The sequence below is a fragment of the Rousettus aegyptiacus genome, unplaced genomic scaffold (assembly GCF_014176215.1).
Source record: "Rousettus aegyptiacus isolate mRouAeg1 unplaced genomic scaffold, mRouAeg1.p scaffold_m13_p_13, whole genome shotgun sequence".
Classification (NCBI taxonomy): domain Eukaryota; kingdom Metazoa; phylum Chordata; class Mammalia; order Chiroptera; family Pteropodidae; genus Rousettus; species Rousettus aegyptiacus.
Window position 1 is genome coordinate 34475426 of NW_023416288.1, and position 15891 is coordinate 34491316.

The window sequence follows — 15891 nt, forward strand, 5'->3', positions numbered from 1 at the left end:
TATTTGAGTCTCTCAGCAAGAAATAACCCCACCAGATTAGATTCTGGATGTATAGTAACATACTATGGTTTACCACAGATCAGCCCATTTTCTGCATGTGGCCAGAATGACATCCTGGCTTCTAACACATTGCTCTTAGAACAAAGTCAAAACTCCAAAATGTGGTTTCTCAGGCCGTCCGTGACCTGACCTTGCTTCCTTCTCAGGCTCGTCCTCTGCCCTGCCCCCGCCCCACCCAGCTCACCTCTCACTCCTCCTCTGGGAGCTGATCTGGGAGTCTTGAATGCTCTGGGTTTTCACAGCTGTTTTCTCCACTGCCTGGAATCATCTCTCTTCCTTCACACCACGTGGGCTGGCTAACTCCTCCTTATCCTTCAGGCCTCAGCTTAGGAGTCAAGAAGAGGCTTTTCTAAAGCCTCAATTATAAAAGGTATTTTTATCTCACCGCCTACCACCCTGTCCTCTACGCCAATCAGAAGTGGGGGAGGTTTTGGCTGAACTTTTAAATATCCTGGTGGCAGGTTGTTGTTTAGTGGAAAATAATGCCGGTCCTACCTAACTGCATGTGGAAGGCTGCATGCAATATTGCCGAGCATTTTAGAATCTAGAACAGTGTGTGTATAAGCACAGGCACCCACAGCAGACATTACTAATTACTCATGAGGTTGGCACATGAATTGAGACCTCCTTACCATCTTTGTTCAAGCTTCAAATGACCTGGGAGTGACACCTCAGTTCTGTCTAACTGGTAGTGCCAGCCTAAGTTTGATATATATATATATATATATTTTAAGATGTTGAGGGTGAGAATCAAATGCAGTCTCTCTTGTTGAAATAGCTTTATTACTGTAATAAATCTAGAGAGAGGAGAACAGGGAGCCTGAGTCTCCCTTGTTAGTTAAACATGTTCCATTTGCATGTTGGTTTGAATTCCCGGGAGAGCAGTAGCCGAGCTGATGGATCTTCCCCATAAAAATAGCCTTGGCATTGGGCCATTGTAAAATTAAAATGAATTCAGATTCATTCATGCATGCAACTTTAATTTACAATTAAAATATTATGCTTACATATTTTAATAAGAATAATTAGATGGACCCAACGGAATCAACCCTTCTGTTTAATGAGACAGAACCCGGAATCCTAATGAAAAGGCTGTGACAGGAAACACGTTTCAGTGTCTTTTGTGGAGTCAGGCATTTTTATTCTTTGCGTATTCTTTCTTTATTTTTTTTTTCAATTACAGTTGACATAACAGTATTCTACTCTGCCATCTTGGCCAGAATTCCTGTTCTTTGTATATTCTAAAGTCCAGAACGAGCAGTTTGATTTTCTACATTACTAAGGACCCTTGCCTCCAGCCATGATGAGCGCATCTTCTGTGATGCAGGAGTGAGCAGCTTCCTCCTGCCGACCTGGGCAGTCTGTTTCGTGGAGTCTGACATTCCGGCTGCTCCAAGGCGCTGGGCTTGTTCCTCTGCCCAGGGCTCTGTTGGTGTAAACGAGAGGTTCCCACCTGTGTGATGTGACAGGAATGGTGGAATGAGGCCTCCTCTGTGGGTGTGTATCTCCCCAGCTCTCCTGGGTCATGTTCGTGGCTGAATCTGCCTTTCGAGATTTATACCTTTAGGATAAGGGAGTTTTCTTCTTCAAAATGTAATACTCATATTGGATATAATGGCAACAGTCAGTTATTGACACTTTAGTGACAATAAATCCATCAGCTCCGTGGTAGGGGATACCCTGAGTGGAGCAGACCCAGGAGAGTTCCAGGGACCATGAGGACCGTGTCACTGAGGGAGGAGACAGGAGCCTAGCGGGGGAGGAGATGGGAGGGACATACTGCTGTTTGGATGTGCTGGCTCTAAGCTTAGCATTTGCTGATGCTGACTGATGGTACCATGGTTTCCATACTGGGAAACTGATTGTAAACTAACTAGGCTGGAACCAGTGAATATCATTAAATAATATCCCATAAGCAGGACTTCCACCTGGTGCCCCGTGATGCTGGGGACTTTGAAAGCAAAGCGACAAGACAAGACAAAACACCCTCCCACTCCCTGAAACAAAATGTATTGTTCTTCCTTCCTCCTTCTCTCCCTGCCTATCCGATGTGATGTAAAAACAGGGGAAGCGGGGTGTGGGACACATGGAAATTCTCTACCATCTTCACAGTTTTTCTGTATATCTAAAATTGTTCTAAAATAAACTTTTAAAACAAATAACATTAAATTATATGTGTTCAAATATAAAGATTTCTAAAAGGTTGGGCAGTGAATAAAGCAAGGTATCAAGTACTATTTATAGTATACTCCTGTTTTTATTAACATTATGTGTGTATATATATGCTAATTATATATAATATAAAATGCATATAAAAATCCTGAATAGGTGGACAAGAAACTAGGAGTCCAGTAGGAGGAACACTTCATTTTCACAGTGTATGCATCTCTATTTGAAATTTTATGTATCTCTGTCTATCTCTACATCCATATATCTTTCTTTAACCATATACTTGTTTTATTTTTATAATAATGAAAATTATTTTTAAGGGTAGACAAGTTGTAGGATATCATTATGTTAATGGTGTTAGGGCATGTTAACCAAATGATTAACGTTTTCAGATCCATATTTCTGACTTACTTTCACTTTCATGTGCCACATTGGTTCCTTTTTATAATGCAGTCTGTTTGAGATGACCTCCCTTCCTCTCTTCCTCCTTTCCTCTCTTCTTTTACTTTTTTCTGGCTTTAACTTTTTGTTACGAAATTTTAAAGATGACACAGTAGAGAAAATAAGATAATGAACTCTTAAGTACCTAAGGTTTTAACAGTTAACACATTATGAATGCATGACCAAGCGGTCCCTGTGCCCCCATGCCTTTCCTCCTGCCACCGCACAGTGAATTATTTTGAAACAAATTCTAGGTGTTGTGTAATTTCATCTATAAACATTTCGGTATGCATTTCTAACAGTTGAACGTTCTTAGAAACAAGCCACAGTACCGAATCTTAAATAATTAACATTAGTGTTTTCATACCACCAAATATTCAGTGTTCAAGTTTCCCTGATTATATTGAAAAAAAAAATTTATTTATTTGGTTATTCTAATCACGATCCAAATCAGGGACCACACATTGTATCTGTTTAATATATTGCTTAAAGTCTCTTACTCTACCCTTTTCCCCTTTTGCAATTTATTTGTTGAAGAAACTGTATCTTCTGTCCTGTAGAGGTTTTCACATTGAGACTTTTACTGATTGTGTGCTTGTGGTGCAGTTTAACACAAGTTGGCAATTGTTTCTTGTGGCAATAGATTATACTTTTAGACTTTTCCTTTTCCTAACCTATTATGTGATACAAAGAGGTAACTCCTTAATTTTAGACACTACGTGTGGAAAGAAACATGTGGTATCATGAACTATTATAAGTCATGTAAAAGGCAGGGCTAGCTGAATCTCATCCACAGTTGTTTATCCTGAAGTATTAAAAGCTTTCTTAAAAATCATCGTTCAAACCTCCCAGAGCATGGCATTAAACACACTCCAAGCCATAAAGGGGCAAATAACACCCTGTAGTATATCTCTTAGGTTGTCATGACTATTATTAGGAAATAAAAGAAGGTTACTTGATGCATTCTTTCTACGTCTCGAGCTTGTTATTTGTAAAGCATGCAGTGTGCAAAACGGATTAAATTTTAGTTTCGAGATTGTCGTGAGGGAACCCTGAATAGAACCCTCGTGAGTAAGACATGGGTTAAATTCCAAGCATTAGCTCTGTGTAGAGCTGTGCCTACGGAGTTGGTGCTCAATACATTTTAATTGAATGAATGAATGAATCTCCAGTTAAATACATAAACTCGTAAAGTACTACTTTGGAATAGGGTGGGGGGGGGGGGAAGATCCTGAGAAGGTGAGTACAAAATAAAACAAGTTTTCATTTTTGTGATAGGAAATTCTCACCAAGCTATGAAAAATTATAACGCCAACACCTAGAGATTCTGCTTTAGTAGCTTTTGTCCCCACTCCCCTTTTTGCAATCTGAGGAAATATTTTTACAATGAGCACACAGTTATGTTTACTGTACTATAAAAATTAAAACTAGTCTGCAGTGGAAAGTTCTTTAAATGCACCTATTAAAAGGACTAACGTAAAAAAATAGTGGTAATGCCACCAGAAACTGGGATAGGTGTGTAGCGATAGACCATTGTGGTGTTCATTTGCATTTCCCTGAGGACTTGTGATGTTGAACATCTTTCATGTGCTTGTTTGCCAGCTGGCTGTCCTTCCTGGTGAAATGTCTCATGTGTTTTGCCTATTTATAATTAAATTCTTTGCTTTTTTAAATGTTGAGTTTCGTATATTTTAGGTACAGATCCTTTGAGGGATGTGTGATTTGCAGACATTTTCTTCCAGTCTGTAATTTGTCTTTTCAGCTTCTTCACAGGACTTTTGCAGAGCAAAGGGTTTTAGTTTTGGTGAGGTCCAAATGTATCACTTTTTTCTTACATGGATTGTCCTTTTGGTATCGAGTCTAAGAACTCTTCGTCTAGTCCTAGGTCTCAAAGATTTTTCTCCTATGTATGTTTTTTTAAAATTTTATGATTTTACATTTACATTTAAATCTGTGATCCATTTTGAGATAATATTTGTAGGTTGAGGTTCTCCTTTTGGCCTTGGATGTCTGATTGCCCCATAACACTGTTGAAAAGGCTATCCCTCCTCCATTGAATGGTTTTCACACCTTTATCCATAATCAGTTGGGTATATTTATATAGATCTCTACCTGGGTTTTCTGTTCTGTTTCATCGATCTGTGTACCTCCAGTAGGACCACACTGTCTTGATTACTGTAGCTCTTTCATAAATCTTAACATCAGCAAGAAGGAGTCCTTCCACTTTATACTTTCTCAAAAAAAAAAAAATCATTTCGACTATTTTAGGGCCTTTCTTTTTCCATGTAAATTTGATAATAAACTCATTTATGTTTTCTAAAAAATCTTACTGAGATTTTTACAGGACTTGCATTAAGCCTATAGATCAGTTGTTTGGGGGGAATTTATCTCTTTGAGTCTTTCGATACGTGAACACAAAATAAATGTTATACTTATGTAGACATAGTCAAAGAAGTATAGGCTTCTTTGGCTTCTTTGAACAGCATCTTATAATTTTTAGCATACTTATTTGTTCATTCTTTGTTTTTGAATCTTCATGGTAATCAAATTCTCAAACATTTCAAGAGCACTTACTATGTGCTAATACTGTGCTTGGTGTTAGAGTAGAGATGTAAGAACAAAATACAAAGCCTCGTGCGACAGAATTTCAGAAGAGCATGTTGTTTCAAGTAATATTTTAGCTAATAGCAAAGAGGATAATATTTTTCTTCCAAAATAATGCTGTACAAGTACAGTGAAATTGGAAATGACCTGAGATTTATTATGGCTCAAAGAACCACTAGATCACATGTATTTGAGAGCATAGGTGTTCGAGCAAGGCAGACCTCAGTTTGAAACCTAGCTCAGCCTATTGGCCATTCGACTTTGGGCCAGTTGCTTAAATGAGATGATAATATTACTGACTTCTTAGGATTGCTGTAAAGATGAAAAGGCAAAGCTGCGTAAAACACTTATCATGGTGCCTGGCACGTGTCAATGCCCTGTACAATAGTTATTGTTATTGTTAATTTAATCTCTTATCAGGGCTAAGGAAAAAAAAAGACAAGGTAGATGGATAAATGGATAAAGGTCGAACCTGGGGTAGGAGTTGGGGGAGACAATATATTGAAATCAGAGCATGGTTCTTATTAGAGAACACGGGAATTTGGTTTTCAGAGCCCGGCAGTCTCTGTTCAGAACCCTGTTTCCACAGAGAACAGTAGGGATCGGTTAGTTTAAATTTTTAATTCTGCTCTGCCTGGCTTCTTCCTTTATACTGGGTACAGTCATTAGGCCCAAGAAGTGATTAAAGTGTTTAATAAGGTTATTAAATTGAGTAACTGCTGCTGCCGCTGCTGCAGTTTTCATAGGAAATCCATATGATTCTAGGTCTGGAACTTGGAGCTGTCCTCTGTGGCTGACGGGCTGTCAGCATTCCCTTGAAGGATGGCGGGTTGCATCGTGAGGGATGCGTCTAATTAAGAGATTAGAGGTGAACCTTGGCTTCCTGGGTGTCCTATTCGTAGCTGGAAGTATGGTGAAACTTCACTAATTTCTACTAATTGCAGGATGGGGGAGGGGGGGCCATCTGAATTATGGAATATTTTAAAATAAGGGTACTTTTATTACTTTCGAGTACATATTTTAACTCCAACTAAGCAAACAAATTGTCGTCTGGTACACGTCTTTGGGGACCCAAGTTATTGAAGCTATCAGAATGATTTTCAATTATTTCTATGTAAATAGGTGCTTCTGGAGTTCTTTAGGGTGTTCAAAAACAGTTGGTTCTCATAGATCTTAAACACTGCTCTTGCAGCTGTATGCTGTTAATTGGCACACCCTTACAGGAAGGGGTTTGTTAGATGAAGATAAACTTTAGACTAGCTGCTAAATAATTTATTATTAATTCATGAAGTTCAAGAACTCAAGTGGATGAGGTTTTTATTTCAAGTGAAGTTTGATCTCTTTTTTTTTTCTGAAAGGCATTCACTCATTCCTTCAGATGTTCATTTATTCATAAAGTGATCTTGATAGAATGCATTGGATGTGCCAGGTACTCAAGTCATACAAGACAGCCTAAGCTATGCTAGAGGTGCTTAGCATCTAACAGAGGAGACTTACAGTTAAGGACGGTACAGTAAGGCCTGGTGAGTAGGTGCAGTGCCCAAGGCTTGCCCAGAGGCATCAGGGGCTCAGAGGAAGGTCACACCTGTAAATCAGTCTGGATGAATGGGAGGATTTCTAGAGGGATTCTGGAAAGATTTCCAGAGATGGGAGTTGCATTTTGGAAAATGAATTGGAGTTAGCGGCCACCATAATAAGAGGGAAGACGAAGACGATGAAGAAAAAAGCAGAAAGTAGGGTGGGGACAGCAGTCCCAGCAGAGAGAACAGCTCATTCAAAGGCATGGAGGTGTGACATGGCATGTCGTGTGTGGAGATAAGTGGAGTGAACATCAAGAAAGGCTCGATTGTGCTAGCTGAGGAGTTTGAACTTGATCTTGAAAGTTATGGGGCAGGTTTTGAAGGATTTTTAGCAGGAAAATGTGTGCTTTGGAGCTGTCCTTGTCTTAGTTTTGGGGATGAATTAGGTGCAGGCCCAGAAATCAGTGAGCGGCCCTCGTATTAGTGTTGCGCATGCAGCCCTTGAATCAAAGCCGTAGAGGAGGGAATGGAGTGTGGGTTCAAAGGATGGCGAATCTGGAGGAGTTGGTCAGTGTTCATTTGGGAGGTGAGTCATAGAAGCTCGCGTAACTGGGTTTCTGGCTGGGGTTGTTGGGGATGAGATGGGGAGCAGGGTGAGGTAAGAAGGGTGTGGATTCTGTGTGCTTGTGGGATTTCCAAGTGGAGCCATCTAGGCAAGATGGTGGATATGTGGAGAGAGGCCCGGGCTGGGCTGGAGATGGAATCACCAGCTCACGCTACGGGCTTGAAACCATATGTTGGGATGAGGTCACCATGGAATCGCAACCAGGTGTGAAGAACAGCAGCCTGGGGTGGCTGTTGGGGCCACAGCAACATTTAGAAGAATGAGAAGGAAGAAAGTTCACCGTGCACAAAAGAACAGTGATATTTTGTACTCCAACTAGGTTAAAGATTTTCAGGATTGAAAAAATGTTTGGAGTCTTAGCACCATAGTTATTTTGAGTATGCATTTAAAATGCATCACTGTTTTCTTCGAAGACATATTTTTTCCCCAACATGGTTTTAGAATGTGTATTCAACCTGTCCTTCCCTAAGAAGCTTAAAGATTAGACTTAATGAGTAGTAAGAATGGTAGAGTCTGAGAAATCCAACCCATTGAGATGAAGAAAAGAGATTCTTCACAAATTTGTCGTTATGCCGTCCATTCCTTTTACAAATATTATGAAGGGCTTGCTCTGAGCAAGTACTGTGAAATCTTTAGGTCACTCTGCTTTTCACTGAAAATTTACAGTGCTACAATGTTCACTGTTGGGTTCTTAAATTAATATTTTGCATTGAAAAAAAAGATATACCGTCGGTTTAGCTTTTCTTAATTGCTTATTGCCAGTGTCCGTGACAAGACCTCAGTGCTTTGGATCCCTGAGCATTTCCTTTTCTAAACGATAATACCTCATACTCACGTGTTGCTTAATGAAAAATTTCCCAGTGTTTTCACCAGTATTTTATAATTTGATTTTCCTAATAAAACAGCCGAGAAAGGTTGGATAGGCATTATTCCCACTTTCCAGATATGGAAACAGAGGCTCAGTGAATAAGTTCATAATTAAGGAAGTGCATGAGCCAAAAATTTCCCATAGTCTTGTGACCATAATTTTATTGCTTTTTCCATGAAAAGGGACGTGTTACTTAAGGCTTATATGTTAGCAATTGGGCAATAGCAAATGAATAGGGAGAAAAAAAAATGCCCTATTTTTTTCAGAATGATTTTTTATTACTATCATCATTAGTTAATAATATGTCGAGTGGTCAGAGGGTATGAGATGCTGTAGTAACTGTAGGTTTTATAGTTTTAGTTCAGACATATATATATGTATATATACACACACACATATGTATTTTAAATCATAAGTTTGTAGCAGATTGACAGATATGTTTTCTTGTCTTTTCATTTTTGTTTAATCTGTGGTTCAGTAACAGGTGCCCACTGGTTTAGTAATAGAAGAATGTCTTCTGTTAATATGGAACATTGGAAATATTTAATTTCCCTTTTGGTATATTTAAAAACTTCTGCCTTTCCAGTGGAAAAACGGAGCTGCCAGCACCCTGTGGGGGAGCGTGGCTTACATGTGACCTGATGATTAGGAGCCTTCTGGCTCACAGTGGGGCAGGATAACCTCGTTGGTTGTCAGCAATGTCCTGCCTTCCTCAGGGAGTAGGCTTGGCTTCCCTCTCCATTAGGCACACTGCCCAGGGCCCAACTCCTTTCACGGGCCCGTGAAAGCAATACATATATATTTTTTAAATCAGAAAAACAAAATAAACTTTTAGGTCAAAGAAAAGGTATTAATATACAATAGTTATATATTCATCTTTATGTCAGTGCAGTTGTTAAGTATGATTTTTAGTTAGTTTTTTTTTTTTTCTTGTGGAGGAAAGGGCCCATTAAAGGCCCCAGGGCCCATGAAAGTCAGAAGGCAGCCATGAAGGCACGTAGGGTCCTGAGGGTCACATGTGGTCTGCTCTGGACTTGGTTCTTCTCTCTGTCTCTTCCTAACCTATTCGTTCTATTTATCAATTGATTGATGATTGATTCATTCCTCCTAAGAACTATGGGTGTGTGAAAAATACTCCAGGAAAATGAGTGGCATGTGTGTACACACACACACACACACACACACACACACGCACGAGACCGAGGTGAAATGTGTACAGACTAATGACAGGGTGCCTGCCTGGGTTTTGTTTCACTTTCCATCTCTAAGCAGGATCTACTTTATACCCGACCCATTCCTGCTATGCTTCTTAGAATTTAGAACGTGCTTTTAAGAAATAATAGCCTCTAATTAATTTAAAAAAATAATAATAATAGCCAAAACATTTAGAGCATTGCTATGTCATTATCTTCTTTTTATTGCCTCTCTGTCTTCTAAAGGACTTTAAAAATATGTAATGAAAAGATTTTAAAATAAGACTTTCTGAAACAATAACTCATAAACCCTGTCTACTGAGGACAAATAGTGGGACACTTGTCTCAAATTCAAGAACAAAGTGTATGTGGTCTTAGAAGGTGAAACTTGATAAGTGACAAAAGTTATATTCAAGGAATATGGGCTGTTTTTTCTACTTTTTAAAAATCCTCTGCTTAAAATTCTATTCTCATTTTATTGCGTGTATAATAGAATGGAGGTGCTCTGTCCAAAAAAATCCCATGATTTTCCTTTCTGCTTCTGCTCTAGAGTGTTTACAGCCTGCCTCTCAGATGTGCCAAAGTAGTAAGAAATTACTAAAATTTCCAGCCTTGAAGGCCCCTTGTTTCAAACAGAAAGTTAAAATAAATTCAGTTAGCAAATTTATAATCACCAAGTGAATAAATATATGTTAAAGTTTACCATATCAAAGATAATATTTTTTTTATTGTACACATTATCATATTTTTAAACTAATCTTATTCTCATGAAGCCAGGGCGTACACACTAAGACATTTTCAACTCTCATGACTTGCTCTTCACCTGGCCTTTGCTACTCCTTCTTATTTATGTTCTGGAAAGTAATTTGTCAGGCAGGGTTTGTACTTTTAATTTAGAGACGTGAAGAAAGTAAGAAACGACTTTTAAAATTTGAGAAAAATACGAACCTTTTTTATATGATTGAAAATTAATAATCACTTTTAGAGTATACTTTCTTATTGTCTTCACATAACCTGTAAAGCCCTCCAGAAGTGCACATAGCTTGGTTTTGCATTATTGTAAAAATTCCATTTGTTGTAAAAGTGGGTTTTTTGGACTTCCTATGGCGCCTGACTCATTAACTTTCCTTCTTGCTTTTTTTTTTTAAAGGATCCCAATCACATTGGTTAAAGATCATTTTAGTTTCGTTTTAGTGCAGTCATTTCTCTTTGCTCTTTCAGTCCCAACTTGCAATTCTGAAACACACTTGTTTTTTTACGATGCCCTTACAGGAATTTGTAAGTGTCTGGGTTCGAGATCCTAGGATTCAGAAAGAGGACTTCTGGCATTCTTATATTGACTATGAGATATGTATTCATGTAAGTATGCAGTCAGTAGTTATAGAAATTATACTAATTTTTAGTGGCATATGTTTGATGGGATACTGCGATATACTTAAACTTGAAATTTGTAGTGTTTTCCTAAGTCAAAGAACTGAATTTTACTGATTACAACTAATGCTTGTGTCTTAATGGAAGTTTTAAGATGGTTTCTAAAGTTGAAAAATGACTGATTTGAATTCCTTGTCATACCTGTGTTAATATTTTAATGTTTATTGCCTTCATGTATAAAGACGTGACTATGTCTAAACTTCACAGTTAAAGAATATTTATACCTCATTAATAGTATTTCTTTATGACCTTCATAGCATATTTCTAGGTAACATATTACCTGATAAATCTTAAGTTTGAGAGGATATAGAGTTGTCTGGAGAAGAGATATGCAGTGTTTTATAAGTAGAATAAGAAAGCAGAAAATGAATATGTGCAATTATTTTGCCTTAGTCTAGATTCTGAGTAATTAACATAAGTAAATAACTAGAAATTATATACTTTATTTGGAAGTAATACTAATCATAATCCCTTGAACAGTGTCATGTGCTCTGTGTAGTGTGTGGCCTTCTATAATCATGTTGAACAAGGGTCAGCAAACTTTTTCTGTAAAAGACCAGGTAGTAAATATCTTTGGCTTTGTGGGCCATACAGTCATCCTGAAGACTACTCAATTCAACTCCTGTAGGTGAAAGCAGCCATAAAACAACACATAAATGAAAGAATGTAATTGTGTTCCAATAAAACTTTATTTGTGAAGACAAGTGGTGGGCCGTATTTGGCCCACACGTTAGTTTTTTGGCCCTGATCATGAAGATAATGACTTTTTCTATCTGATTTCACCCAGACATTTTTTGGGAACATAGAAACAGGCTCAGGTTTTATCTGTGGTGACAGACCACAAGTGGAGTAAAATTTAGCCACCTTTAATCTTCCCATTGTAAATAGCTAAATTGGTATATTATTGGACACCAAATTGCCAGCCATCAAGTTTCCCAATTTAGAAAATAAACAAAGTAAAAAATCAGAACTGCTTTTTTGATGATTGTGTGAAGGCCATTGCCAGGGTATGCCTTGTGTTTTGATTTTGTTTTGGTTTTATTCGTGAGGTCATACCAGATGGGCATTCTGTGTCGAAAACTATAACACGCATATATAAAGCTAAGCATTTGAATGTGAAATGAAATTCCTTTGTTGCCCTTTAACTTTGTCAAAAAAGTTTATATACCACATATATTATGGTATATAAATAGCATGATATGAACTTAGAAATGTCCATCTTGAGCCAGAAATGATGGTTTGGCAGTTAAATGCTAATAAATTGACAGTAACTGAATCTTTTTGGCTTGGTAGATAGTAGAAACAAGCAAATGGATTTAGAGGAACTAATAAATTAGTGATCTAGGTATAGTCTGATTCTGAGGAGGCTTCTACCTGTTGTTTTATAATTAGGAATGGATGAGGGGACTGGAGAGTTCCAGTTAGCCTCCCTTGGATGCTGTATCCATAGAGCTTTACAGGTAGAGGAGCTGCTGTTTAACCCATTTAAATTAACTGCAAGGGAAATGTTATCAGGTGACTCTGAAATCTTCGCATTTACTTGTGACTTTAAACTAGTGGATTGTAGAGGTGGGACCCTCATGTGTCCTCTCTTGAACTTGTCCTGCATGTGAAAGACTTATAAGTAGACCTTTGTCTGGCGTGGGCACCAGATGGATCTCTAGCTATTGACATCCCCAATGTCATTCCGAGTAGAAAAATAAATGAAAGGGAGTTGACGTAGACCCACGCTGTACCTGAGGCTTTGGAGTCCCTGGAGTGGCCTGGTATTCTCTGGGGAGGCAGCATTGAGAGGATACCTGCCCAAGCCTTGTTAGGGGACTAATTCTGGCGTAAACGGCCTGCTGTCTTAGTCCCCAAGGATCACACTAGAGCGAGGTCCTGGTGTGCCTTGAAATCCACACACAGAATGTTATTGTGCTGTAAACTCCATCCAGCACGATTTGCTTCCCTATCGTCAAAGACAATGGGATCTAAGACCAATAGCTACTTTGAGGGCAAGTCTCTTAACCTCTTCTCACCCTGAGGTTTTCTGAAGGACACCAGGAGCTGTACCATACATTTTGTGGGAACAGTTTAAGAACTAATGCACATAATCACTGATATTTCCCAAGGAAAACAACTGCCGAGTACTTATTAAATCATAGAATAAAAATTTTTGAAATAATATCAATCTTGGGGGTAAAAGTTTCTCACTTGGCAATGTAAAGACTATGAAATAGAAATTTGAAATAAATATAGAGAATAGAGATCTTCTTATAAAACCAATAGACAAATATTTGCCAACCTCTTGTGTTACGCAGAGGAGAAGCATTGCCATTTCACTTAGGATGGGGACTCTGTAAGTGACTTTTTCCAATGTCTGCCTTAGGGTAGCTGGAAGGAAACCAACATCTAGTAACTAATAACAATGTTAATAGATAACATCTGCCAAGTGCTTCTTATTAGTCTTCACGACCATCTTGTGAAATAGGTAGATACCATTTCATCCCCATTTTACCATGCAGGGAACTGGAGTTTAAGCGACTTGTCCTATAACAGAGCCAGGACTGGAATTTGGGTCCCCCAACTGGATGCTCTGTCCCATCCTCTCTAATCCGATCACACTCCTTTGCATGTCTGGGAGAGAAGGGAAGTGCTGTTCTCTTGGTTAACAGTGATTTCGGGATTCCTGGTGATTTGTGTGATCTGTAGTGATGGCCTGTCAAGGAATGAGTGTGGGTGATGTCATGTCAAAGGCCAGGAGGTGTCCCTAATCCCCAAGGCTTCTCTCCACTTAACAGGGACAGATGGAAAGTGTTAAAATGCAGCGGATGACCCTGAGTTCTCATTGGTCATTTATGCTTCAGGATTTGTTCAATTTGCATGATTTGTCTTTGAAAGCAGTGCTAATAGGTGAGCAGGAGGCTACGTCAGGACTCAGGGAACGCCAGGTCGTGCCTTGCCCCAGGAAAGCACTGCGCATTTGTCATCCCAGCTGTCAACAGGACTGTCACATTGGTTGGGTTATGGATAAGATTTGAGTCTGCATAAATACAAATATATTTTTGTTTTCAAAGTCCTATTTTAAAAAATTGGGGGGGGGCACATAGTAAGTTAAAGCTATAAGAAAAGCATTTTTCCTCAAACGAGGCTTACATTTTTCTCTAAACAGACCAATAGCATGTGTTTTACAATGAAAACATCCTGTGTACGAAGAAGATACAGAGAGTTCGTGTGGCTGAGGCAGAGACTCCAGAGCAATGCATTGCTGATGTAAGTGATTTACAGAGTGATTTATTATAGTCGGTATTTAGAAATTTGATATGCATAAGATTTATGGGAACATAAATTATGAAGTATTCTAGAGGTACTCTTCTCGATTGCAGTATATAGCTTTAGTTAGTTTTGTGGCTACAGCATCTTAATTCAAAATTTATCACTTGAATTCCACCAACTTTAATGAGTATGGACCATGAAAGGCCTCAAAAAATGTTTAAAGATGGGATTTTCTTTAAGTTAACTTTCTCGTACCCTTATTCTGTAACCATTTGTGTCATATGTAATTATTGTGTGATAGTTATCGTGCCTAATTTGCTTTCACTTTGAGAGATCTCTGTAACTAAACCACCTTGATCTGATAATCACAAAAATTATTTTCTTTCTCCTAAGACAACTGCCGGAACTTCCATCAAAAAACCTCTTTTTCAACATGAACAATCGCCAGCACGTAGACCAACGGCGTCAGGGTTTGGAAGATTTCCTCAGAAAGTAAGTGTGCAGAAACTCTTGTGGCCTCACAAGAGGTGTGAGAAAAGTGCTTTGCAAGAGTCAAGTGTCCGCGATCAGGTGCGGGAGAACATAACTGTCTCTGAAATGCTAATGATGTGCTCTGGAGAGCAGCTCAGTAGTTCATTTTCTATATTAGAGCACCATCTTGTGGCTCACATCGTATGGTGCATATTTGGGACCAAATCTAGGAAGAAAACAATGAACTAATTGAACCAGATAATAAATACGTGGCCCCTTAAGCTGTAAAGCAGAGCCAAATTACTTGGGAGTTTGGCTGACACAAGTAAAATATGCCAGGAACCAGATGTGCCTCATTAAAAAGGCACTTCTTAAAAACTGTCTTTATTTACAACATTTAGGATCGACAGATGCAAATCAGCTCTGCAGTGGGCTGCTAATATCCTCTGGGCTCCTCTAAATGAGTAGTTCATTCTTTGGAGGGAATGTCTATAAGGGAGCATTTATTGGTGTTTGATAGTCTCTGTGGGTTGTCGACTCTGGATTACTTGGTAAAGGTAAGTCCTACAGTTACATGGTGTGAATTCATGCTACTATATTTTCTCTTTTTTCCCCACTCTGGAATGTTGGGATACTCATTCTGTGGGATAGCACATTGGTTTGCACAGAGACTGAGGCCAGATGGCCTGGGTTCAAATCCTAGGTCTGCTACTTATTAACCGGGGGCTTAGGCAAGTCTTTTACCTCCTCTGTGCATGTGTTTATAAAGTAGATACTAGTATTAACTCCATTTTACAGATGTTTTCCCATCTGTAAAGTGGAGTTAATACTAGTATCTACTTTATAAAGTTGTTGAGAGGACTAAATGAGTTAACGAAGGTAAAGCACTCACAGCAGTCTGGCATATAATGTGTGATTTCTAAGTATTGTCATTATTTGTTTAAACACACTTAGAAATGAAATAGCTTTGAGCTAATTTTTCTAACTTCCTTATTTTCTTAGTTAATTCTTCTAGAAAAGAAGATAGCGTGAGTCATATGACTATTAGTTAGTGCCAGAGCCCAATCATCTGGACTCCCTTTTTCTACTCGCTTTAAGATCTGAAGTAATCTCATTCTGAGTTTACTACCTGGACCGTAGAGCTGGCCTGAAATAATATACCGCCTTCTCTCCACATGACTCACTCATCAAGGGTTTCGTTACTAAGTATGCACATGAATATTAATATTTATTTCTATCAAATTGATAGAC

At 38.6% G+C, this 15891-nt stretch overlaps 1 protein-coding gene across 2 annotated transcripts in view; it reads left to right on the forward strand.

Moving 5' to 3' along the window:
- SNX10 (sorting nexin 10) overlaps nucleotides 1-15891 on the forward strand; it is a 65143-nt gene that overhangs the window by 41179 nt on the left and 8073 nt on the right. For both annotated transcript variants that reach the window (XM_016135925.2, XM_016135926.2), the window contains exons 3-5: nucleotides 10753-10839; nucleotides 14066-14166; nucleotides 14563-14661. In XM_016135925.2, coding sequence (XP_015991411.1) covers nucleotides 10753-10839; nucleotides 14066-14166; nucleotides 14563-14661 — 287 coding nt within the window. The remainder of the gene's footprint in view (nucleotides 1-10752; nucleotides 10840-14065; nucleotides 14167-14562; nucleotides 14662-15891) is intronic.